This window comes from Coloeus monedula (genome assembly GCF_965178545.1).
Source record: "Coloeus monedula genome assembly, chromosome: 9".
In the NCBI taxonomy this organism is placed as follows: domain Eukaryota; kingdom Metazoa; phylum Chordata; class Aves; order Passeriformes; family Corvidae; genus Coloeus; species Coloeus monedula.
The window spans coordinates 21857013-21883893 of NC_138789.1; the positions used below are offsets into that span (position 1 = coordinate 21857013).

Here is a 26881-nt window from a genome sequence, read left to right on the forward strand (position 1 = left end):
CAGAGCCCCTGCCTCACCCTGTCCACTCTTGGGGGCCCCTCCAGCTCAGTCAGCAATGCAGGGGGGCCTAACAAGGTGCCCAGCCCCAGCTATGACAAAGTGCACAGGGCAGCCAGCTGCCCTCACTGTCCCATGGACATTTGCTGCCCTCCCCTCCATTTGGGGACAAGATTCTTCCCCAGCAGGGATAAGCCCCTGTCCTCCATCCTCTGCCTTACCCTCCAGCTGGTTTTGTACGTCCAAGTAGGGCAAAGGAGAATTCCCCAGGACCCAGCCTCGCTGTTCAGTGCCAATACCTGGCATCGGGGGGCAAGAGCTGCACCCATTAATTGTGCTCCCCCACTCTTCAACCCCCTCCCTCCTGCCACATGGTTCCCAAAGAAGGGCACAGCAGGACACAGCCTCAGGAATAGAAATCTCATTAAAATCTAGGATACTTTAGAACTCTACACCAGGAGACACTGGCACAGGCAGCGCTGCCCAGAGACACTGGCACAGGCAGCGCTGCCCAGGGACGCGCGCGTTATTGCTAACAATTAGAGGTGAAGAGTAGCGGCGTGACTCGAGGGGCAGGGCACGGGCACCATGCGGGAACCTGCGCCCCTCGCCGTGGCACGACGGGGGGCTCGGGACGGGGAGCTGGAACATCCTGCTGGGGCTCGCTGCCCACTGCCTCCCGCCACCGTGCCAAGCTGTGCCATGTCCCTGTGTCAGCCTCGGGGCTGCAACATAGGGAGCACAGGGTGCTGGCTGGGAGGGGAGCAAGCAGGGTGGGAAGGGTCTCATCCCATCCACCCCAAATCAAGAGCTCCAAGCCCTTTGGCTGGAGCTGGAAGACAGATTTAAAACCGCCCAGCCTTTGCCAGTGCATCCTGTTCCACTAATACTGGTTGGGGACTGAGCAGCCCCAGATGGCTCAGAGCAAGTGGGCTGGTGCAGCCCCTCGTGTCTCTGCTGGTACCTCTTGCTAAGCAGCAGCTGGGAGAGGCTGGTCCATCCTGTTCCCCCTTAGCACCATGGTGGGGTCCTCCCCTGCCAGTGCTGGGGAGAGCTGGACCTCATCCCTGTCTGGTTACCCCCCGGCCAGGCTTAAGTACTCCCCAGCCTCCTGCCCCACTGTGGGGCAGGCAGCAGCACTGGGCTGTGCCCACACTGCTTGTGGCTGTGCCCAGCTTTGTAGGCGATGCCTGACCACCCAGAAGGGCACCCACAGCCCCCAGTGGGGCCACAGGGTGGAGGGGTGCATGGAGGGGAGCATACCAGCTCACTGTCTGCACAGCCCCGGTGTACCGTGCATATGTGCATGCCCACGTATGCCACATGTGTGCCCATACTGTGTCTGTGAGGGACACACACATGTACACACGTGTGCTCTAAGTGCTTGTGTCTTGTGCCGTCAGATCCCCGTGCCAGTGCAAGCACCATGCTTGCCCCCCATCTCCCTGTACTGGCCTGGTGCCTGGCACCGCCCCTGGGCATAAACACCTGTGAGACCCAGTAGGCTCTGAGCCACAGTGGGTGCCCACCCGGGCTGGGGGTCCCTGCAGTGCCAACGCCTGCCATGATGGCCTTGTGCACACACGGGCTGCAGGCAGTCCCGGCATGCCCAGCCCTGGTCCCACCCCATGTCCTCCCAATGGGAAGGTCAGGAGGGTGCCCCATGGCAGGGCAGGCTGCCTGGCTTAGGGAGGGGGGTTGGGAGCCCAGGAGCATCCCACCCCCCCCACCCCCCCATGCATACCCCCAGGTCAAGGCCCCTGCAAAGTGCCTCTGCCTCCCCGCCCTCCCGGGGCTGTGCCCCCTCCTCTCTTGTCCCAGCGTCGAGCACAAAGGTTACCGTAAACACGAGGGTTAACGAACGCCACGGGGGCAGGGGCGGGAGGGGTTAACCGGCGAGGAGGTGGGGGGGTCTCGGGGATGGGTGCTGAGAGCCCCCGTGGTCCGGTGCGGCCCGGAGCCAGGCTCCGCCAGCGGAAGGTGCGAGAGGGGTTAGAGGGGTGCAGGGATTGTGGGGGATCACAGTCTGGAGTCCTGGCTGTGGGCCGAGCCATTGCTGCCCTGCACAGGGGATGCAGCCGCTGCCTCGCTCTGGCCCTTCTCTGGCTGCAGGGGCTGCACCTCCAGGTGGGACTCCGTGGAAGGGCTGAATGCCGGGGCGTAGCGCCCACTGCGGTGCTCTGGCAGCGCTGGGCCCCAGTCCTTGCTTGCCTTGGTAGCATTTTTCAAGCGCTAGAGAGAAAGGGAGACGATGGAGACAAGATTAGCATCCACCATGGTCCCCTGCCCCGGTCTGCACGGACATGCCAGCAGCTTCCAGGGCTGCACAGAAATGTGCCCTATGCATGCTGCCTGCACTCAGCCACTGCTGACAGCTCCAGTGAGGTGAGGGACAGCCCTGCTGGCAGCCCCAGGTGAGACACAGACAAAGGGATGTAGCCCCTGGCCACCCACCTCAAGCAGTGTGTCCCCCTCAGAACGGCACACTTTGTAGATGGCGTAGATGGGGATGCAGATGACAGAAGAGAGCGCCATGAGGAAGCCGATGCTGATGGCCCAGGTAGGGTAGACATAGTCATTGTAGGAGATGGGCCGGTACTGGATCACTGTGAAGACCAGGATGAACTGGGAAGGGATAGGCAGGATCAGCCATGGGGAGCAGCCAGCTTGCTCTGTACCCCCCCAACTTCCCCACTCTGCCCTATTCCTGCTCTCCTGCAGCCCAGCACTCTTCTCTCCATAGAGTACCATGTCCAGGTGAACTCCTTGCCCCCTCCTCCCACGGTCCAATGCCCCATGGTTGCGACACTCACAAATATGATGGCAGGTGAGATGAAGCGCCAGCAGATCTGGAAGAAGAGTGGGGGAGGAAAGCCCAGCATCATCTCAATGTCCTTGAAGTAGTTGCGGTGCCCTGGGGAGAAAAGTGACCATCGGCCCTGGTGATGACCTGAGCCCCCTGACCGGCTCCAGCCCCAGCACCATCGTGGTGGGACCTGCCAGCCTCCCCAGGCCACAGCTCCTGATTGGGCAACAGCTTCCCCATGGAGCACAGAGCACACCGCTGATTGGCCAGTTGTTGGGGCGAGCCCTTCCCCATTGGCTGGCTGGGCCAGCCCTACTGTCTGATTGGCTGTAAGTAGCTGCACCTACCATAGATGTACATGATGGCCACACACATGATGCAGGAGATGACCACCAGGGAGAAGCTGGCAGCGTAGTTGTCCATCAGCAGGAGCCAGTAGATGCCCGCCTGGAAGACAGACCCATTGGCACAGCTGCCGCTGTGGTACCACCACTGCTGGCAGGGCAGCGGCACAGCCATGCTGACTGTGCTGGCAACACACAGCTCGGATATTGCCACCACAGCTGGCATGGCATTGCCTGATGGCAGAGTCAGCATGGAGACATTTAATTCTGGGTACCATCACCAGTGTTGGCGTGGCAAGACCAGGCCCTGCCTGTCACTACCATCACGGTGGCAACAAAGTGGATGTGGCTGATGAAGTGGCCACGGCAGTGGCACTCCATGGCGACAGTTCCACGGTCACCTACCTGTGTGGTGAGTGGGACGCCCAGCAGGAAGCCAGCCACAGCCACTCCCAGCGTTACGAAGGTCTTTTTGCGGATGATCCACTCATTGCCCACCTCATCCACAATGGCCGTGACCAGAGTCTCCAGCAGGCAGAACTGCGTATGGGGCAGAGGTGGCAGCATGTCACCACCTTGGCCCCACCACACCACCCCATCTGAACATGCTGGCCCCACCATGACCTACCTGTGTACCCAGCCCCAGGAGGATGAGCATAAAGAAGAAGAGAATGGACCACAGTGGCGAGATGGGGAGCAAGGTGAGAGCTTCAGGGTAGGCGACAAAGGCCAGGCCTGGTCCATGGTCAGCCACCTTGGAGACATCCACACCCAGGTGGTTGGCCATGAAGCCCAGGATGGAGAAGATGACAAAGCCAGCATAGACGCTGGTAGCACAGTTGGTGATGCTGATGATGATGCTGTCCCTGTGGGGAAGAGGAGTCAGGGCCGGCACTGGGAACGAGGCAGTGGCAGGGCTGGGGAGCTGTGGTCAGGCACTCACCGGTAGCAGTTGTTGTTGAACTTGTTGTAGGAGGCCATGGTGATGAGCCCGCCCCAGGCACAGCCCAGCGAGTAGAAGATCTGCGAGGCCGCATCACCCCACACCTGTGGCAGTGGGATGGTCAATGCTGTGCCCCCAGCCCCGCTCAGCCCTGGCTGCCTGCCACCCTTCGTCCCTGCTCACCTTGGCATTGAGGATCTTGTCCCACTGGGGTGTCAGGTAGTACATGATGCCAGTGAGGGCCCCCTCCAGCGTGATGCCGCGCACGAAGAGGATGGTGAGCACCACATAGGGGAAGGTGGCCGTGAAATACACCACCTGTGGGGCAGCAACTCAGTGAGGTGGGGATGGGGGCAGGGGCGGGGACACAGGCAGGTGGTTAAGGTGCGGCTATGGGCTGGGGCTACGGTCCAGAGTGTGGAGTGATAGACCACGAGAGAAGGAGTTATTGTCAAGGAGGTGGGGCCATGGCCACATGGGAGGAGCTGTGTCCAGAAGGGACGTGGCCAGGTCATAGGGGTGTGGCCTTTCCCAGAGTGGGAGGAGCATGCACAGAGGGCAGGGACAATGCCAAAAGAGGAGGAGCTGTGCCCAGAAGGGATGGGGACACGTCCACAACGGGAGGTTCATTCCCAGTAGGGGCGGGGCTGTGCCTAGAGGGGACATGGCCATCTACCCTGAAGGCATGTCCACACCCACAGGGAGGGGCCTGGAGAGGGAACACACAGGTACCTTCCCCGAGGACTTCACGCCCTTGATGAGGCAGAGGAAGACAACGACCCAGGAGACACCGAGGCAGCCGAGGAGGGGCAGCCGCACCTCGCCCAGGTTCCCGATGTCATCCGACAGGTTCAGCACATACCTCCTGTACGGGGAGGGGGACAGCAGTGTCAGTGGAGCCCCACCATCACCACCTCCCCCATCCCCGATCCCAGGCGCTGGTACCTCCAGTACTCCTCGCTGGGGCTGGTGCGCTTCTGGGTGGTGTTGAGGAGCTGGGTAAAGTTGAGGGTGGCACGGTTGGAGAGGTTCCCGTCCAGCACCCCCACGCAGTCGGGCGTGTTCCAGGGGTTGCTGCAGTACGTCCAGGGCAGCACGTGCGTCATGGACACAAAGAAGTAGTAGAAGGCAATACAGATCACCACGTTGTAGTAGATCCCGATGTACGTGGACACCACCATCATCCCGTAGCCCACGCCTGGGAACAGCACCGGGGAGGGGTGAGCGGCAGGGTGCGGCGGCACGGCACGGGCACGGCGCACAGCACCAGGGGTCGTGGCATGGCAGGAGTGGGCTGCATGCGGTGCTGTCAGCAGCCTTGCAGCCATGCTGCGGCTCAGTGCCTGGCTGTGGCACGGGTGTGAAGAGCACTGTGCATGGGATCCTCTACCTCCAAACAAGCCCAGTGGTGCTGAGGGTCCCCTGGGACACATGGCAATGCACACAGGCTGCAGGCAAACCCTTGGGGACTGCAGCACAAGAGAACAACTGGGTGGGGGGTCACTTCTGGCTACAGTGACTTTAGGCCTGCAGTTACCTGGTGGCATGTGACAAGCCACACAAGCACAGGGAAGTGCACCCCAGGCTCAGCATGCCATTGTGCAGAGCACGCAAGAGTGTGTGCATGGGCTGCTGGCACTCAGACATGACATCGTGGGCATGTCACCTGGCAGGCAGCCTGCAGGCGTGGACCAGGGGAGCCAGCACCATGGGAGCACACCCGTAAGGCAGGAGATGCACCTGGAGCAGAGTCCAGCCATGGCAGGGCAAGCACATGAGCAGAGCACTTGCTGCCTATGGTCCAGGGAGACAACTGCAGAAGCATGCCCACAGCTGGACGTGCCACAGTGTGGTCAGGGGACGTGAGCAGCCTCTGCAAGAGTGACACGCTGGGGACACGTGTGGCATATGCAGGGAGGTGTGTGTAATGCCCGCAGTGGATGCTGGCACAGGGCTGGGGTTTGCGCAGGAGATGTGATGCGTGTGCAGGGGCACGTGTAATGTGTGCAGGGGACGCCAGGCGGGCTGTGCAGGGCAGCGTAGCCAGGGTGGGCAAGTGCGCAGGGGACCCGTGCAATGCAGAGCATGATTTGTGTGCAGGGCATGCGTGTGCAGGGCATGCATGTGCAGGGCTGCACGAGTCACGGGTGCCTGCACTGGGCCATGTGATGTGCCAGAGGTGTGCGTGTGCCCCATGGTGCGTGAGGGTCACACCAGCTGCCGGGCACTGTGACAGCAGGTGTCCCATGCTGGCGTGTGCCAGTAGGGACAGGCAGCTCCTTACCTTTGAACATGGGGCTGACCCTCCAGACACCAAGGCAGCCCTGGCTGGCAAACTGCCCAAAGGAGAGCTCCATGAAGAAGAGAGGGATGCCACAGAACACCAGCATGATGAAGTAGGGGAACATGAAGGCACCTGGTGGGCAGGAACCAGAGGATAAGTGGGCAGTAACCCCAGGCACAGCTGTGCTTCCCATGCCCTGCACCACCCCAAGAAATACCATGCAGGGCTGGGGTGCACAGCCCCACACCTGCCCAGGGGAACCCCACTCCCCCAGCCCCCTGACACCAACCTCCCCCATTGCGGTAGCAGAGGTATGGGAAGCGCCAGACGTTGCCTAGGCCCACGGCGTAGCCCACGCTGGTCAGCACAAACTCGATCTGGTTGCCCCAGTTGCCACGCTTGACGCTCTTCTCCTGCTTGCCCTGCTCCCCAGGCACGGCGCCGTTCTGCAGAGAGATGTTGTGGGATGTGTCAATTGGGGACCCCCCCGCTGGCCCCTTTGGAAGGGTGACAGCCGCTGAGCGGGGCTGGGTGGTCCCCAGCATCCTCCCCCATCTCGCCCCCCTGCCTGTCCCTGCCGCCCGCCACGCACAGGCAGTGCCAAGGAGGGGGAGGGCAGCAGTGTCTGGCCCCCCCCAGTGAATGGCTCTGCCCAGAGCCCGGCTGCAGGGAAGGGAGAGCCTGCAACTCATACAAAACAGGTCCAGGCGCCCAGAGCACAAAGGGGCCTCTGTTCCCGTGCCCCCCCTCCCTGTGCCCAGCTAGAGAGGTCCTGGTGGGTGGCCACTGCCCACGACTGGGGGGAAATTGTGGGACCCCTGGGTTGAAGCAGAAGCCCCTCTCAGTGGGAAGTGAGGTGTAGTGACTAGAGCAGGCAGGGAGCTGGGTACCCCCCCAGAAAAAGTACCCTGACACAGCCAGGGTCCTACTGCCAGCTCAGCACCAAGCAAGGGCACCATGCCTGGGGCAGCTCACAGGGGGTCCCATGCAGTGGGTCCCCTGACTGGACAGCCCCAGTGCCCAGTTGTCCCTCACTGCAGGGGACTGGGGGACAGGGGGGCAGAAGTGGGCAAGAAAGAGCGCTTTGTGCAGACTGCCACACAATGTGAGCTCACACTGAGGACAACAGAGATGAGTGCTGGTCACCCCGGCAGGGATGGCACCCATCACCCCCTGGCTCTGTCCCAGCACAGCCCTGGGGTCTTACTGATGTCCTGCATGGACACTGTGGAGCTCTGGCAGGTTGGGCTGAGGGCAGATGGCATTTTGCTGTGCAGGGGTGCCCCAAGCCCTCCCCTCCCCACCTGAGGCCAGGTGATGGATGGGTGCATGGGGCGAGGGTGCTAGTTGCCAGTCCATAGCCCCACAGCACCCATACTCCCACAGGAGCAGCACAGGGTGTCGGCAGCCCTAGGAGCCTGTTGGAACTCCACAGTGCTGGTCTCACTACCACGGACACCCCAGTGCCCATGCCCACCTCATGCGTCTCCCCCAGCTGCCCCCCTCTCCATGTGCCCCCACAATGGCTGACGCCGGCAGTGAGCGGGCCACAAATGGGAGCCATCACTTTGGATCTGCTCACGCCGGCGGGGCGCAGGCAGCAGGCGCGGTGCACCTAACCGTATCATTTGATTAGGGCCGGCACAGCCGGGACGTGATGCCCAGCGACTCCGGCACCGCGCTGCCAAACAAAGCCATCTGCTGCGAGCGGGGCCCGCACGCGCCGCGGGCGGCGGGGGGGCTGCAGGGGAGCAGGGCTGCACCAGAGGGGCGACGGGGGATCGGAGGGCACTTTGGGCAGGGCTATAGGGCAATACGCTGCCGTGCCCAGCCGGGGAGCCAGAGTGGCCACGCCTGACCCTGTAAGCCACGGGTCCATCAGAAACAAGCTTGCAGCAGCTCTGGGTGCTGGGGGACCTCCCTCCCAGCAGAGGTTCTTATTGTGGGGTGTTGTGCAAGAGCATGACTCAGGGGTCCCCAAGGCGGGGGACAGGACGCTGGCAGTGTCCCCATGCCAGGGCACACTGCCCACTCGAGCAGACAGATCCGATCGGGAAGCCTCTGATTAAGCTGCTCGCACTAACGAGACTCCTAATGAGCAGCACGGCCAGCAGGAGTGGGGGCAATGCTCCAGCCTCCCTGACAAAGGGTCTGGTGAGGGGACCAGATACACTACATGGCCCCGGCTCAGCCAGGAGCCGTGGTGCCCAAAGGGGACCTCATCCCTGTTCCAAGCCAGCACTCTGCTCAGGTGACCCTGGCTTCACCCCCAAGCCTCATGGAGCACCCCAGCTTTGAGCTGGCTGGCACCAGTGCAATGAAACCGCCAGGCCTCTGCTGCTCCCTCCTCCTTTCCTGCAGCACTGGGCTTTGGTGCACTTGTCCCCAATAAGGGAGCGGCCGCATGTGTGTCCATGCATGCACAACTGAGCACACGTGCACAAACACTTGCATGCTCACTCATCAGCTCGCTACAACCCCCCCTCCCCAAATCTAGTAAGGTCACCCTGTCCTTTACACTCATTAACCATCCTCCCAACCCCACACAGTAAAACAAGGGGGTGGATAGAGAGAACCCAAACATCTGGGAAGATGAAACTCCCCCCTTTCCCTGCTGTGGGAATGGGACAGAGCTGGAATGCATAGGGAAAGCTGCCACCCAGCAACAGTGAAATCTCTGGGGGCACCAGGTCCCGCTCCCAGGCCCCAAATTTTCCATGCATGTAATCCAATGCAGCTTCAAAGGATGCCTGGCTTGGGTGATAACATCAAGAAGGAGGAAGGATGCCAAGACACCCCAAATGTCTCCAGAAGGGAGACATCCCCAAAAGGGAATGTCCAAAACATCGCAGAAGGGGAGGTTTGGGGTGCCCAGGGCATCCTTCCTCCCCCTTCCCCAGGGAACCCCCCCATACACCATGGCCAAAACTTCCCCAGCCCAGCAAAGCAGGCATCATCCATCACCCTGCCTGGCACCAAAGCCTTTCTCATGCTAAGCAGCATCGCCTCACACAATGACAGCTTGGCTGGGGTGCCCGGATGCCCCCCACTACCCTAAGGAGCCCTGATTTATGGTTGGGAAGCTTGTGGTGGTGGCAGGGTTGATACTGGAAGGGGATGTCCTCATGGGAGGCATCTCCAGCACGAACCCCCTCCTCTTTTTTCCCCATTCAAACTGCCCACATGGGGGTGTACCAGGCCAGCAGAGGCACTCTGTGGGGCACAAACCTTATCCAGCCCCCCTGAACCAGTGAGGGACCCCCAATTTCTCCATCCAGCCTCCTGCTGGGGGGCTGTCAGGGCTGCTCCTGCAATGCCAGCACAGGGTACGAGTACCCCTGATATCATCAGCCTGATGTCACTGCTCATTGCCATGGCGATGGCAACTAAATCATAGCTGTTTTAGGCAGGGGCTGCTGGAAGATGGAAAAAAATGCTAATTACATCATTTGCCATGACAGTGGCTCTTCCAGGGCAAGGAAGTGGGGTGCAGGATGTTGGAGGCAGATGAACCCCAGCCTGAGGTGGGAGCCCCAAGGGATGGAGGGATGGGGTCACTTAGAGAGGGGGTGTCCTGGGTGCCCTTGCTGACCGTCTACTGAGCCTGGGTGCTGGGGGCCCTATAATCAGGCCCTGCACTCCTTGTCCCTCATACCTGAGGTAACGAATCCACAGGTGTCATCCCTTCATCAGAGGTTGCTGTGCCCTGCCAGCCTGCACATTCCTGGGTCTGCCAGCCTAACCAGCACATCCTAATTCTCCCTACCCTCTCTCTTTGGTGCCCAGCCCCATGTTTGCCCCTGTCCTGGTGTAGCAGAGGCATGTTGTGGGGAAAAAGGCATCTGGCATGGCCTGGGCGGTGGCAGCACCATCCAGGGGTGCTGGGGACAGTCCCAGGGCTGGGGTAATGCAGTGATGAGGGGCACGCCCAAACCCCAGGACCTCCCAGGAGTATTACACAACCTTCACCACCCCTCATTGCAGGAGGCTGTCCAGCCCCTGAGTGTGCTCTGTGAGCCAGCCACAGCAGCACCAGTACTGCCCTGGAGTGCCATGGGGGGCCTGGGGCAAACTTTGACATTGCTCACTGGTGCCCATGAAAGGGAAGAGGGGAGGGGAGGAGAAGGAGATCTTTGCTATACTCTGCCCCTGCAGCACTGAGTTGCAACTCAGGTGCTGTGCACCTCTTCTGCAAAATCAGTAGATTCTAGGGATAACAAACACACACAACTGTCAGGCAGTCTCTTCTTGCTCCCAACACAACTGAGGCCATGGAGGGGTTTGGTGCCATGCTCTGCCCTCCCTCCCCTGAAGCACCCCACATCAAAGGCTGTGGGGCTTGGGGGTACCTCTCCAGCATGCCATGGCACAAATCTACAGCCCTGCAGAGCCACCACCCCAAAGGCAATACAAAGGGTTTTGGAGAGCCATGAGTGGTGGGGGGACAGCACTGGCATGGCCACCACTCAGCCTGGCCCACCCCCCAATCTGCCCCCCAGACCCTGCTCTCACCTGCCCACTGACCTGCTGAGAGGGTCCGAGGGGGCCTGGCTGCTCACAGCTGCCATCCGGGGGCCCAGGCTGGATGGCTCCGTGAGTCCCCAGCTTCATTGGCACCTCGGGCTCCGGCGCAGCAGCAGCCGCCCGCCCTCCCGCCTTCCCCCGCCCGCTGCCTCCAGCGCTTGGCACTGCTCCCCACTTGCCTCCCAGCCAGGCTCGGCCCCCTGTTGCCCGCCCCGATGCAGCACCGGAGCCCCACCATGCCACCTGCCCTGGCACCATCCCTGCCTGGCCCACCCCGCAGGCACTGCTGTGCCTCTAATACCCCCCACGAGCTGTACCCCCACAAGCCAGGTGCCCTCCCCGGCTCGTGTAGGCACGAGCAGGCTGCACAGCGGGCTCAGCCCTGTCCCACTTAATGAGGCCTCATTAGCGGGGTCCAGCTGCTCACAGCCCTGCACGCTCCAGTGGGCAGCACGGCCCTCCCCGCAGGCACCGCTGCCCGTCTGGTCGGGGCCAGGAGCTGCTCTTGGAGCACAGCAGAAGACAACATTCCCTCAGAGCCCCTATTTCCATGCCTCAGCATCTCAAGCCCCACACACGCATTCCTGCCCCTATGCCCATCATCCATGCAGCACTGGCCCTGCATGCCCAATCCCAAACCTGGACATTCAAGGGCTGCAGGAACGGGGCATGGCCCTGCTTGGGGATGGGGCACAGGGTCAAGCCCGTCTGCTGGCACATCCTCACCTGGTGCCATGCTACTTCACTCAACATCATATGATTGGTGACATCATGGGGTCTCCATGGCAACCCTTACAAGGTCACTGGCCCGAGGGGGACCATCTGGCTGGCAGGAGGGCTGTGCCATGACCCCTTCACTGCCCTGGCACCCCACAGCCTCCCTGCTCACCCCTTTGCCAGCACAGGGTGGGACCCTGGTGGGGTGCTGTGTCCCATAGGAGGCCAGGCAGAGGGAGCCCCACAGCCAGGCTCGGGGTGCCCCAGCTGCTCCCAGCCCTGCGTCCCGGCTGGGGAGTGTGGCCAAGGCTCCAGCGACGCATGATGGTGCACCGAGGGCGGGGGAACGGGCCGGCGCTTTCGGGCGACCATCTGGGGTCCAGGCAGCAGCGGTTGTGGGCGCACACGTGAACAGCACACGTGTGCAGGGTGGGCACTCAACCTCCCACATGCCAGCACCCAGTGCTTGTTCCTGTCCCCTCTTGCACCAGCCACCCAGTAGCTTGGGACATGTCCCACCCATGGGATGGCAGCACCCAACTGTGCCCCCCAAGACAAATGCAAGCCAAGAGCCACCCCATGCTGTGCCAGCCCCAAGTGACCCCAGTGCCAGCCCAGTCCTGCCCTACATGCAGCCAGGCAGCTCTGTGTCCAGACACCCCGCAAGGTGTGTGGGCACCTTGTGGGCATCCCTCCACGCCCCAGTTCAGCTGCATCACTTTGCCTGGGCCACCTGTGTGCCTCCACCAGACGTCTTACCCTGGGCACGCTGCACCCCCTGCCCCTTAGAGCAGCCTGAGCACAGCACAGCAGGACCCACCGCTCCATCCTGGGGATGCCAGACTCTGTGCCAGCCCTGCCCTGTGGGAGCAAAGTGCTGCTCCCCTGGCAGCCCAGTGAGCAGACAGAGGGGACAGCCAGCTGCATGGAGACACACTGCTAGAAACAAAGGGCCTGCCATAGAACCCTCACCTACCCTGGCATTCTGATCCCCACCCTGGCTGGCTGGCAGTGCTGGGACTAGAGAGACAGGGGCAATGGCTGCATGGGGGATGGTCCACAGGTCTTCCAGCCCCCTGACAGGGCTGCATGGTGACTGGGGTAGGAATGATGCCCAAGGACCTGTCCCAGTGCCACTATCCCCTAGCTGAGTGCTTCCCAACAGGGCTGCCTTTCTCCGGCCCCATTCTACCAGGGCAGACATGATTCTCCCGGGGCGTTCAGGCAGAAAAATCCCCCGCCAGCCCCCCCATCACTGCCCCTTGGTATTCTGCGAAGGGCTCCCACAGCCAAAAGCCACTTCCGCAGCTCCTGCCGCTGGTCGGTGGCACTGAGCCGCTGGGGGTGTCTGGAACAGGCAGGGACCCCCCAGCCCTGACCCCCACTGCAGTGCAGTGGGAGCAGCACCCCACTGTGTAGTCAGGGTGGTCTTGGGTGACTGCAGGAACCTACCTGAGCTGGCAAGCTGCAGCCAAAGGCTGCCCAGCCGTGCCAGCAAGGCAGCCCTGGGAGTCAGGAGCCACTGGCAGTGTTGGAGTCTAAACAAAGCACCCCAAGGACAACAAAACAAAATGTCCTTAAAGGACTGTGAGGGAGAGGCAGTCAGACCCTCCCCTGTGGCTCACAGGGATCCCCTCAGCCCAGCCACACAGGGACTGATCCAGCCCCTGGAGCTGTCCTGAACTTCATTGGGTATCTGCAGTCAGAGCATTTCTGGGGCTTGGGAGCAGTAAGGTGGGCACGACCCCTCCCAACCACCTCCTGTTTTGGAGTGAGCATTCAGAGCTTCACAGGGCCACCCAAAACACAGATCCTGCAAAAGCAGTACACATCACCCTTGTTCTCCAGGCCCCAGCCGACAGGTGGGGAAACTGAGGCACAGCCGCACATCACCCAGCTGCTGCCTCCATCACCCCTGTCCCTCCCCAGGTGGGGCACAGCAGGCACTGTAAACTTCTCCAGCCCCAGGCACTGCACATAATGCTGGGCTGGGGTTGCACAGTGAGAGCCTGGCTGGGCTGGGGGTGGTGGGGGTGGGAGCTGCACCTGCAGGCAGGGATGAGAGGACAGGCAGGGACCAAACTCTGTGAGGTTACTGGCAGGGCCCTGGAGGCAGGCCAAGGAGATTATGTTCCTTTCCCAGGGACCCAGGCAGCTCAGTAATCAGAATCTGGCCCACTGGAGCTCCTCCTGGGGCTCTCAGGATGCAGGAATGGGGATGCTTCAGGAGCAGGGATGCTCTCACAGGGACCTGCCCTTCTCCCCACAAACCCCATAGCAGCAATGCCCTGTGCAGAGGTATCCTTGCATCCTGCATACAGGGGAGGCTTGAGAGCAAGGGCGGCCAACACAGCACATATCAGACCCCATTGCAGCTGACACCCTGGCCCTGGGGTGGGCTGGTCAGGTACTTCCAAGAAGCAGGTTAAAGATTTACTGGGAGTGGGTGGGCACTCCAATGTCTGGCTCCCTGACGTGGGTGTCAGGCTCGGCCCTCGCCCTGGTGCGATGCTGACTGCTCTGGTCATAGCAGGAAAACATCAATGGCATGGAGTCATGGCAAGCACCATGTACAGAAGTGTGTCCCCATGACAGACCCCTGAGTGTACCCAGATACATCCTCAGTACCTCCCTGTTACCGGCCCAGGGGTTCTCCAGAAGAAATCTGCCTTCCTATCCTACCAGCTGCCCCAAGCCCTTCTCTGTTGGGGGCAGGATGGGTGCTGGGCTCCCTGCTGCAGGCACAGCCAGCGGGGCCATGCTGGGACACACAAGCAGAGGAACTGCATGCACGCGGGCATACTGGAAGCACTTGCTGGAGCATACCGCTCCCCTGGCTCTTGGCTTCCCAGGCAAACCCTGGCTCCCAGCCCTCCAGCTGGAGTGTGCAGCTATTTCAGGAAGCCCCCCGGGAAAGGGAGGGCCTGGTGACCGTGTCAATCTCAGCGTTCAGCTCCTGTCCTTTGGGAAAAAGGGAAAAAGCCAAGCCCAGCCTGAGCTCACCTGCCCAATGCAGCAGAGCAGCCTGTCACAGGAACCTGAGCTGCCACAGGCATGGGGCCATTGCAGCCTTCCAACAAAGACATGCAGCGGGCACATGCAGCATCCCACATCTGCCTGGAACACCAAAGCCAGCCCTGGCACAGGCAAGTGCAGGGCAGCTCACAGCACCCTGCAACACACTGTGCGTGAGGACGGAGGGTCAGGCACTTCACTGGTGCCCAGAGAAAGCTGCCTCTGCCTGTGCACCATCCTACCAGCCCAGCCTCGGAGAGCCCACTGGGGGAAGGCAAAGGGGAAGCACCCACAATCTGTGCCCCTCTGGGGGCACCTGGCTTGGAGGAACACCTGCACCCTTTGCTGACAGCAGGCTGGAGAGCCGCCTGCCTGGAGAGTTGGGGTGGGTGATAAGGCTGGGCAGAGCGCCTGAAAACAGGTGATAGCATTGCCAGGCACAAGGAGACACCACACCCGAAGAGCCCCACAGGCAACAGATTCATGGAGAGAGAGCATCAGCCCAAAAATCATCATGCTGGGAGAGCACCATGGTGCCACAACCCCAGCTGGCAGTCTCGGCAGGGCACACCAAGTCCAACGGGAACCCCAGTGTCCTGCTCCCTGTGCCAGGTTCTCTGGGCCCCCGAGGCAGTGGCGCACACCAGCCCGCTCCCCACACCCCTGCACTTACCAGCAGCCCCTCGCTGCACTTATCGGCCATTCCTGGAGGCTGGAGCACGGTGCCGGCTGCCCAGTGCAGGGTCCCTCGCCTGCCCGCTCTCTGTCACGCTGGCTGCGGCACCAGCACTAGTGTCCTTCAATCCACCGTCAGAGCAAGCTGGGCAGAGAGGAGAAGACACCAAGAGAGATGTGACTGGTGGGGTGGGCACATCCCCGCCCCAGGCCTCCCCCTCCCTCCAGGAACTGGGGGACTGTGTCAGGCAAGCCGCTCCCCTCTACCTTCCCACTGCGTAGCAGGACTCCTGGTGGAGGACGCAGGGCCCGGGGCTGGGTGGGCTGGTGGCAGGGTCTCCTCCTGCTGGCTCCCAGCCCCTCCAGTGTCTCTGAACCCCCTGGCACCCACACAAGCGGCGGCTCCCAGGTGTTTCCCAAGAAGCAGTTAAAGATTTACCCAGTGTGGATAGACGACCTTGCGGACAGCTGGCTGCTGGCCCCCCGGCAGGTGGGCGTCAGGGGCCACAGGCAGGAGCGGGGGCCCCTTGAGCTCTCCCCCAGCGAGAGATGAAGCTGAAGTGGCTGCAGCACACAACAGCGCTGGGACTGGGCGCTGAGCACGGGCAGTGCAGGGCTCAGCTGCCGCGCAGGACACAGATGGGAAACGATTGCCTTCTGCCCCGGTGCATCGCATGCACGTGCAGCACAGGGGGGCCGAGCTGCTGGGCTCTGCCGGGTGCCAGGTGCTGCTGGACAGTGCACAGGCACAGGCATCTGCCTCCCTGGCCCTCACCCCTGCCCCAGCCTGGGGCTGCTGGAGGCCCCAGGGGAACACCAAGGCCTGACCTCGCTGGAAGGGACAGACGCTCTTGCAAAACACCAGTTTGATTGTCTGTGCAACAAGCACCGGTGTTTGCAGATCCGACACCAGTGCTCAGTACCCTTGCTGGCTGAAGAAGGACCCCTGACCCACACCGAGGGTCCCCAATCAGCACCAGCAGCAGTCACACACCCCAGGGCCTATCCCCAGGCTGCCATGACTCTGGAGCAATCAGCAGAAGACCTTAAGACGGAGGGAAGGAGCATGGGCAGTGTAGATAAGGGGCAGGAATCCACGGGATGTGGTGTGAGCCCCCAGCCCCTCCAGCGCAGACAGGCTGCTGCCAGCAGATACCGCAGATACTGCATCCCACTGCCAATGCCCTGCTCAGCAGTGGCTGCATTTCCAGGGGAGCTGAGATGTCATCACTGTCACAAGCCTGGCTCCTCGCATGGCACGGGGACCTCTCAAAGGTGGGAGGTGCAGGCTCAGTTGCCAGACCTCCTCCTCATCACACACCTACCGCCAGCCAGCCAAAAGCTGCCCGCCCTGCGGCCCTGAATTCAGACTGGGAACTCATCCCGTGTCCTCGGAAGGGGGAGTACCCAAGGGGCCGGACGGCTGCCACTCCCCTCGGGGTCTGCCAGGTGCTGATAAGCCTCCATGACTACACAGATGCCGCTGGCGTTGGCTCCCAGCCTGGCAAGGACCGAGCGCGAAGCCAGCGGTGGTGTGGCAACGGGACGGATGCAAGGATGCCCGAGGCTGCAGCATCCCTTGGGACAGCCCAGCAGGGACGAGGATGCAAAGCACTGGTGCCACGGGGTGGCTCTCCCAGAGCTGCGGGATGCCATGACAGACCGGAGGGCAGCGCAGCTCGTACCTAAAGCCGGCACGGCTGGCACAGGGAAATGGGGACACCTGGGCACTCACAGGGACTCCCAGACAGGATGGCATACCTCGGCGGGGAGAGGCAGCCCACGGCACCCAGCGAAAGACCACAGATGCCCGACCGAAGGATGGAGCCCCCGTCCCTTCCCGCCCGGCGGCCCGATGCCGCTGCCACCTGCGAGGCCATTTCTTCCGCCAGCATCCGCCGGGGCCGCCGCAACTGGGCTTCCTCGGTGCCCAGGGAAGGGCGACGCGCCCGCCGCCCGGCTCTCCCCCCCGCCGCCGCCGCCGCCGCCCGGTGCAGTACGGTGGCGGGGGGGCCCGGTTACATCAGCCGCCACGTGGTGGCTGCTCCGCCGCCCCGCCCCGGCACATGCCCGTGGAAAATTACCGCCAACCCCCCCGGCCCGTCACCGAGCCGGGCCGTCCCGGTGCCCGGCGCCCTCCCCGGCTGCGGTGGCGGTAGTCCCGCTCTGCGCGCCGCGCCCCCGCGCTCCCCCGGCACCGCGCCGCCGCGCCGCGAGAGCAACAGATGCGGGACCGCCCCGCATCCCGCCATCCCGCTATCCCGCTCTTCTGCTCCCGACATCGTCCTGACGGGTGGGCGCTCCCGGTGCCGCTCCCGCTGTTCCCGACCCTGCCGCTCCGGAGGCCCTCGCCGTCCTCGTCCCCTTGCCACCCCTCGTCGGCAGCCCACCCGCTCCTCTCCCGTCCCATCCCCAGTGCTGCTACGGCTGCTGGACGGGCCGGGCACCCGGTGCCGGCGGAGGTACGCGCTCCTTACCGTGCCCATGCCGACTCCCGGCCCCTCCCGCCGCGCCGGGTGGGCCTGCGGGGTCGCCGCTCCGCGGCGCCCAGCCCGGTGTCGGTGTCAGTGTCGGTGCCGGTGCCGTACCAGGCCCAGAGCCGCCGCCGCCGCCGCCGATGCTGCCGAGTTAATGAAAGTTTGGAGGTCGGTGGGGGCTGGCGCCGCCTCTCGCCCCCGCCGCCGTGCTCCGCCCCCCGCTTCGCCGTGCTCCCCAGCGCCCCGCCTCGGCACCCGCACCGCGTCCGCCCCGCGCCTCGCCGCACCGGGGGCACCGCGGGCACCGCGGAGGGCGAGAGCGCACGAGGTACGGCGGGCACACGGGCTACGTATGGTACACACACACGTGTGGGCACACGGGTACACACGGCACACACGGGCATGCTGCACACATGGGCATGCACGGGCACACTATGCGCTTGGCACACTTGGGCACGCCCATGGCATACTTGGCACACATAGGCACCGTTATCCCACATACAGCCCACAGGCACGCGGACATGGAGGGGCATATGCAGGCTTGCGCAGGCACGTGGCACGTGCGGTCATATATGGGATGTATGGTCACACAAAGGCTTCCACTGGGCGCACGTGCATCCCTGCACACACACATCCCTGCACACACGCGTTTTCACACACAGAGGAACCGCCACGCGCAGCGTGCACACACCGCCAGGGCACAGTGCCATGGCAATCCCGGGCAGAGGGATGGCCGCAGGCTCCAGCCAAGATATGTGAGGTCACTGTGACTGTTGTGCATGTGTGCGTTGTGTGGGTGTCTGTTGCACACGTGTGGGTCACACACCCGTGTGTCCATGCCTGTGCGTGCTGCAGCAAGTGTGCTTGCTGGCGCATGTACGCACACGTGTGTGCATGCAAGTCTGTACGCTTATCCCTACGTAGTTAGGAGTGTGTATACATGTAGTTGCACATGTTTGCATCCATGAATGTGGGCATCTACATGTGTGTGCAAACCTCCATGCCGGTGTATGTGTGTCTGTACACGTATGGGCACATATGTACCCATGTATGGGTACATGAGCACATGTGAACATGCGTGTACACAGGTGTGGGTACGTGTATTGATTAACATGTACCCATAAATACATATGTGTGTGTTTCCCCAAACCCATGCGCATGTGCACACATGTGTGTGCAGCCAGTGCACGCCCCCACATCCCAGGCCAGATGTTTCCAGTAATGCATGATGAGTAGGCCAGGGGCCACACCTTGCTTGGCCTCTCGCCGAGGCCTCCCTTCCCTCCCCTCCCCTTCCTGATGGGCTTCCCACATGCTGGGATGGGTGCCTGCTCTCCAGCACCCTGCCCTGCTCCCCGAATCCCTTCCACTTCCTGCACCTTGGGGCCTTGGCACTGCACCCTGTCTCTTCAGGAAGGAGCTGTTGGGGAGCATGGCAGGGGTGCAGCTCAGCACCCCAAGTGCAGCAACAGCACAGCCCTTCCCACATCCCGTCTAGAATCCTTTCCACTTCCACAGCCCTGCACACCATCCCAGGGCTGAGCTCCCAGAGTTCCAACCAGCTTGGGAAGCATCCCTTACCTGTCTCTCCAGAGATCCCTGCTGTCCTTGAGGGCTGCTTCCTGGTTAGGGAAATTCTCCACAGGGAGAGGGTAGAGGTGGGGACAGCGATGGGGTCGGTGCCCCGGGCGTGTCTGTCCGGGCGCCACTGCAGCAGTCTCAGCGTTGTGCTGGGGCAGGATGGGAGATGGCTCCAGCACAGTCACTCACCGACACTGCTTTCATTTTGTAAGTGGTAAAGCCAGAGTCAGGGCTCCCACAGCAGGAAGGGGAAGGCAGCAGCGAAACCGGCGGATGCTCAGGTCCTCCCACACCGTCCCAGCACCTACACATGGCTGCTCTGCACAAGGAGCCAGGTTGCTCAGTAGCACCCTCGCTCCCGGCTGCGTGTGGCCTCACACTACACCCTGCAGCCCAAATCTGGCACCCAGAACCTGAATCCAGCATCCCACACCCAGTGTCTTGTGTCAGAGCCAGAACTCGGCTGCAACCCTCACCCCTGCCCCAGGATCTGGGCTTCAGAGAGGAGCTACTGGCTGTGGAGTTGCAGACTTGATCCTCGAGGGATGGATTTCCATTGATGAAACTCGTGCTTTCAAACACCCTTCTTAGGATCTCTCACACTTTCTGTGCATCTCCTCTGTGCTCTCAACATGGGGGAAGAGGAGGAGGGGCCCTGCAACCCCAAGTGGGTCAGCGAGGGGCTGCTTCTTACCCCCTGCAACCTCCAAGATGCTGCAGCACCTTTTAACACCCTGCACCTGGGTGCAAACACCTCCTTCCCAGGAGCCTAGCTGCTTTGTGCACCAATGGCTTTGGTCATGGTCCTACCACACCAATCAGGACTTTCCTGGGCTCTCCTGGTGCCCAGAGGCACAGCAGGAGCAGAGGCCAAATGTGATCTGTGGGGTGGAGGGCTGCAATGCCAAAGGGGTTTAGGAGAGGTGCTCCAGACTGTACTTGTGCCCCTTCAGCCCTCTCTCCCCATCTGGTAGCAATCACCCCCCCATTCCCCATCTTGGAGCACTTGTCTCTTTCCTTCCTCACTATCTCTCCCATAGGCTGGCAGGTGTCACGCTGTCCCCCAAATCCTCGCATGGTGGTGGGGCTGATGCCACAGCACTCTTATCCCAGTGCCATTCAAATCTGGGAGGCTGGAAGCTTCCGCCTCTGCGGGCAGGTGCAACGACCTCCTGGCGTCAGTGCCATCTCCATGGGGGACATGGGTCAACACGCGGGTGGCACCGCTGCCTAGGCAGCACAGCCTCTCCTCGCCTATCTCCACGGGTGCTGTTGCCTGGGAAACCATGAGCAAATGCGGGCAGGGATCCAGAGGGGTGAAGGGTGGGGAGGAAATGCCAGCTCCTGGCACCTGCGAGAGGGATGGGCTGGTTGAAACACCGGCGATCTCTGAAGGCTTCCCATGCACCAGGCCTGCAGCATGGGTTTGTGGTAATCCCCAAGTGATTGAAGCCCTGATGTGGTCCAGAGCCTGTCCTTGAGTTCAGGCATGCATCAAATACAGCAGGATTCAATGCTGTCCCTGCTGTGTGCCTGATATGGAGGTTGGCTCTCCACCTCCCCAGACAGACCCTGGGGTTGTGTCCCAAGCACTTCCTGAGCACCGTGAGCTCCAAGACTGCTGGGTCTGGATCTGGACCTGGCCTTGAGGTCTCCCTGCAATGGGATGCTGCATGCACAACTGGGGCCTCCTTAGCCACCCCACATGGAATGACAGCTCCAGTGCTTGTGTGTATCCTGGGGTAGGAGAAGGCAGGGGAAGGTTAAAGTTCAACTTTGGTATGATAGTATATCACCAAAATCAACCAGTTTTGTTTTAAACCATCTTCTTGGAGGCAGCTTACAGCTCCCCATGCTGCAGATCAGTCCCCAAGGGCATCAGGCTGCCTGAGAAGCTGCAGAGACTGGGAGACCACACACTCTGGAGTGACCCTCATCCTGGTCCCCCAACTTCCCACCTGAGCACTGGAGCCTGGAAAGGGAGTGAGCTGGTGGGGAACAACCTCTGCCTTCAGGATGGGAGGAATGGGCTGGCTCTGTCCAGTCTGGGGATTTCACAGCTGGCCCTGTATTATCAGGAAGGGTGCTGCAAGAGGAGCAGCAGAAGTGCACAGAAGAGCCACCAGCTCATGTTTTGTCCTCCCAGCTTTCCCATCTTTCTTTTCTCTCTGGCATGTCATCTCCATCCTGCCTGACTCGTGGGGAGCTGAACCCTTCTATGACAGCATGTCATCTCCTGCCCCAAAGCACCCATGATGGTATCAAAGCTCTTGGAAAGTCCCCAAAATTGTCCCTGATTTGCCAGCAACTTGAAGCTACGTCGTGAGAGCTGCCTTGCTCCCCAGCATAGATCTGGCATGTTTGCAAAGCTGTGAGGGCAGTGCCATGCTCCTGCTCTGGCTCCCCTCTGCATCCTGGGACCCCTGTCCCTGCTGTGCCAAGGGCTGTCCTTCCCCCAGCCCTGCCCCAGGCTTTACCAGCAGCTCACGCCCTCTCCAGTTCCCGGCTTCCACTGAGTGCCCACAGCCTGGGCAAGTGCCAGGACAGGCAAGTGACATCGGGAGGAAATGCCACAGGCATCACTGCTCCCGGTCACAGGGAGCTGCATCCCCAGCAGCCACAGCTCCTGGGGACTTTCCACTCCCGTGCCTGCGTGCCTGCTAATGACCTGGGAAAATTCCCTCACGGAGTATCCAGACAGCCTGGGGGAAGCTCTGGCTTGGATGGGCAGCAAGATGGGTGTGGATGCCCAGGGGACAGGAGCCACAGGGGTTGAAGCCTGGCGCCTACACTGCCCCATTGTGCCTTCCCTGCAGCTTTCTTTGGCGGCACACACAGCACCCAGCTCACAATACAGGGCTTGTGTTTAACACCACGGTTATGTGTGGCTGGAGGGGACAGTCCTGGATACAGACAAGGATTTCACTGCTGGGAGCTCATTCTTTGGCTTCAGGTCCCAAGGCTGTTGTTCCTCTGCCCTGGTCACACCTGTCTGGGAGGCACGGAGCCATCTGGATGGGTTCAGCATCACCCAGGTCAGCCCTGCCCTGGGCTGCCTCATCCCTGGAATGTGGCTCTCCCCCATCTGTGGGGGACAACAAGGTGCTGAGACCCTTGTGGGAAGCATGTCCACATCTTGTAATGCTGAGGAGGGCAGCACCCAAGTCCCTGCCCCAGTGCACTGTGCTGCAGAGAGCATGACAGCTGGGGTTCCTTGGGCTGCCCAAAATAGCTGTCCCTTGTCCCTCGCTGCCTGGCCGCTGGGAGCTATCCCATGACAGTGCTCCACGGACCTGGAGCAGCTGGAAGCGATCACTGTAATGCTCAGCCTGCCACCCACGGGCTGCAGAGCACTCTGGGCTGGGACAAGCATCACCACAGGGCCTGTCTCCCTGCCATGCCCCGGTGCACCCTTGGGCACTCTGCCTGGGGAGGGTGTGTGGCTGCAGCCCTGGGCCTCGTCAAGCCCACCTTTGCCCCCCAGACAGGGATAGCTGGTGCCCGGAGCTTCAGCAGGGCTTGCAGAAATGCTCCGAGCTCCTGTTGCAACTTGGCAGCCAGCCACATGCTGCAGGGTGCACAACCTCTCATCCCCCAACCCCCATCCCCTTCCCCATCCCGTTCCCCTTTTGCCTCAGGCACCTTCCTCTCCCCAGCCTGGCCAGCTGGCTCTTGGGTCCTGGCAAAAGGGGGTGGCATTGCTGCCCTGCCCGGGGCTGGTGCTGTGTCCCTAGGGAGTGGTGGGCAGGCAGGGACCCAGGCATAAATCACACCTGGCTGCTGAGGCTGGGCTGGGCAGCGTCCCTGGGGTGGTGGCACTCCCGCAAAGAACAGGTTGAGGGACAAGGGACAATGGCTGCTGCAGCCTGGCAAAGCAGCAGCCAGTACTTGCCCTCATAAGACATTTGCCCATCGTGCAAGTCCCTGGAGAGAGGTGCCAAGGCCACCTCCATTGCATCCTCAAGGGCAGTGAGGAGGATGAGGTGCTGTCCACGCAGTTTACCCTGCAGTCCTCCACCCTCAGTGACACAGCGGTTTCAGTTCCCTTCGGGGCAAGTCCATGGCATTTCTCCTCACCCATCCTCTGACTCCTGCTGAAATTCTCTTCGGGGAAATTAACCAAGCATCCCCATGTAGGAGGGACACGCAATGACATCGTCGGGCAGGAGCCCTAGGAAACAGCCCATCCCCCTGCAGCTCCAACAGGCTACAGCCAGGGTGCTGCTGTGGTCCTGGGCAGGAGGAGTTAGTGACCCATGTAACACCAAGCCTGTTATGCCTATGCTCTGGGCATCCCTTGGCTCTGAGCTAAGCTCATCCAGGTTAGAAACTGGGCTCTAACAGAGGCGTCTGCAGGGAGCTCATACCTGGTACCTGTCACGTGCACATCTGTACCTTTATCTGAAACAGCAGCAAGAAGTTGTCATATCAGAATCTTTCTCTTTTGGCTGTAAAATACTGAATAGAGCTGTTTTCTTCTAAGGAAATTCTATAATAGCTCAAATGACTAAACTGGAATAACCCTTTCTACCGACAGGGTCTGCACAGTGTGCTGTGTGGAGGTCTGTTCAATGCCGGGCCACTCAGGGTTCCTGCATGTTAGGGGATCCAAGATTATCTACAGTAGTCACTTTATAGTGTGAGCTCTATTAAATAGCGTTTTAAATGTCACTTAAAGAATCTGAGTGCCTTTCTCGCTGGAATCGTGGCAGTCCAGCAGCTTCTGGTGCAAAAGGGACACCAACTGCGTTAGAAGTGGAAGTCCCAGAGCGAGGGGGGCTGCTGGAGGGCTCCATGGTTGAAGCCCATGGACCCCGGGACAGGTAATTTTAAATAGAATTCCTGGTGCCAGCAGAGATGAGCAGGTTCTACGGCTGCTGCCAGCAGGCAGGTCCAGACCTGAATGCTGGGGACCCCCTAAGCGACTGGGGGGGATCTCCCCAGCACACATCCAGAGAGATGGAGGCAGCCATGCTACATGGACAGAGCTCAGGCGGGACCCAACCTCGCTCAGTGAGGGTCCCCTCTCTGCCCTCCTGTCCCGCAGCTCGCCTCGTTCTGTGCAGAGGATCCCGGGGGACCTGAAGATGCTGAGCACTCACACTCAGGGGCAGAGGTGCGGGGGCCCGAAGGGGAGCTGCCCGCAGAAGGAAGAGGAGGAGGAGGAGAAGGAGGAGGAGGAGGTGGAGGAGGAGGAGGAGGAGTGGGGCCGGAAAGGAGCCGCGCTCCCTCTGCGGACAGCTGCTGCTCACTGCAGCCGGCGGCAAAGCAGGGGGTCCCCGATCCTGCCTGGCTCCTACGGCTCCCTCAGGGGTACTGTCCCCTACAGGCTGCCGGTACAAGGTGCAAGAGCTGTCTCCCTCTGGGATGTGTCCCACGCCTGGTGTATGCCGGTGCTGCCGAGCACCCATCACCCCTCTAACCACAACGGCTCATGTCTCCCTGTGGAGAGCTTGCAGGAGCTCCACATGTAAAGCTGGAGCGGGGAAGAGCAGATCAAATCAGATATCACAGCAGATAAAATCCAGATATCCCTGCTGAGAGTGTCCCCAAGTCTGAAAACAAGCTCTGGAATGTCTGAAGACAGGGATAGGCAGCCTCCGGGCAAGGCCAGGCTCTGCCATGCAGAGCTGCCTGTCCTAGGGATGCTCACCCCAGCAAGCTCCACCGTGCAGCTTTGCAGCTGTTAATGTGACTTGGCAGCATGAAGGGAAGCAGGGGACAGAGGGGACAGCTGGAAAAGATTGAGAAGGATGGTCCAGGCCTGGGTACATGGTCCCCATGGCAGGGGGTGAGATGCTGGAGAGGTGGGCAGGCAGGCACTGCTCAGGCTGGCCAGCCCTAAGCTCCCACTGCTCAGAGACAGAGCTGTTTAGGACTTCTTTTGCTCTGTGAGGCAGGGATTTTAGGACAAGCTGGAGGTAAAAGGCTTGGTGTCAGAGTAGAATGAAGTGCAGCACATTTATGGAAAGACACAGGGCTGGCTGTCTTAGCTGTCAAGGGCAATCACAGGCTGGCGGGTATCGCATTTGTCCTGGAGAAACAGCAGAGTTTGAGATGGGATCTAATTAACAAAGACTGAGTGGGTAGGGATCCTAATGCACGTTGCCTTTGCCTCGTGTAAACTCGACCTCGCCTGTCCAAAACCATTGAATCCCTTTCCAAGACGAGGAATTAACTTGTTAAAGGCACTGGGCACACCAGCAAGGAGTGTGGTAAGATGAGCACGGTGGCACGACCTCGCAGCACAGGGCTGAAAGTGCTAAAGGGTGCTTGGCTGAGTGTCCACGGCACTGCACAGAGGGTCCACATGGGGCATGGGGCAGCCAGGTCTGTGGGTGCCTGGACGCTGCTCTGTGCTTCACTGCAGGGCAGGGGAAATGCCAAACCTCTTCTCTCCGGGCGATGCTGTAGCAGCGAGGGCAGAGCGACACGTGGAACAGCCAGAAACTGTGGGAGCAAAATGCCGCATTTCACCCGAAGCTGGGGGAAGGGGGAGAAGGGGGCAGCGGGACAGTGCTGCCTCGGGGCTGAGGGACCGCAAACCCCGGAGCTCCGACAGCCGGGAGCGACAGCGGGGAGCGCCGGGTGTCCCGCTGCCGGCAGAGGGAGGCAGACACCGCGGCGGCGGGGGACGCTCCGCACGGCCCGGCAGCGGTGGCCGGGGGGACAGGAGCGCAGGGGCACGGCCGGCTGAGTGGGGGTGGCACAGCGTGCCCCACGGCCCCGGGCTACTCCAAGCCCACCCGGCTGAGCTGCGGGTTGTAATTTCGGGAGGTAGCCCTAAGATTGTTTCTGACCCCACAACCAGGCTCACATGGCACTGACCACAGGGATAGGAAGGTGTCAGTTTGTGTCAGAGGAGATATGGACCTGCCCTGGTGGCACTGGGGTCCTCACTGCGTGGGCACAGAGCCTGTGCCATCATCCTTGGGAACCCTGTCCCTCTGGGGTGCAGCCTCACCCTGTCTTCATGAGAAGTGCTGCTGTCCCCACAGCCGTGCTCCTGTGCCTCGCACCCCACAGTGGGTGTCCGTCTGGGAAGTGACAGTTCTGGGGCACATCTGGTGCCACTGGTGTACCCACTGCCTGAGTGGGTGTGCCAACTCAGACTGCACCGGGAGCTCCCCACGGCTGTCAGCACTGGATGGTGCCTGGGTGTGTCCCCAGCTAAATTTAAAGGACTTTGCGGTATAAATATCCTCGGTCATAAATAAACAGAGGCTAGATGTTTATCGGGGCCTTCCTGGCAGCCCCGATCCAACATGCTGGGCACCCTGCACAGTCTCTGCGGTCCTCCCCAGGCTGTCCCCTCTGCCAGCAGCACAGCTGGGTCCTGCACAGCCCTACAGGGACATGGGCACAGGGTCCTGCCCCACACCATGGCCCTGCTCTGATCCCACCAGGCCTCAGTGGTAAAGATCGAGCAGGCACTTGCTCCTCTGGAGATGCTGACTCCTGCAGTTTGCTGGTGGGAGTGGGGATGGCCCCAGGCCCTGTGCTGTCACCTGCCACCTG

General features: G+C 61.5%; 1 protein-coding gene across 1 annotated transcript; it reads right to left on the minus strand.

Annotated features, from left to right (window-relative positions):
- Window positions 1–1774: 1774 nt before the first annotated feature.
- On the minus strand, window positions 1775–17923 carry SLC6A9 (solute carrier family 6 member 9). Its single transcript, XM_082287477.1, has 14 exons — window positions 17783–17923; window positions 15304–15450; window positions 6664–6820; window positions 6375–6506; window positions 5036–5288; window positions 4823–4955; window positions 4274–4408; window positions 4091–4194; window positions 3776–4013; window positions 3553–3687; window positions 3151–3250; window positions 2811–2911; window positions 2452–2622; window positions 1775–2229 (listed from the first exon to the last, which is right to left on the minus strand). Exons 2-14 carry the CDS (start codon window positions 15331–15333, stop codon window positions 2017–2019), a joined length of 1902 nt encoding a protein of 633 aa, XP_082143603.1. The 5' UTR covers window positions 15334–15450; window positions 17783–17923; the 3' UTR covers window positions 1775–2016.
- Window positions 17924–26881: the final 8958 nt, after the last annotated feature.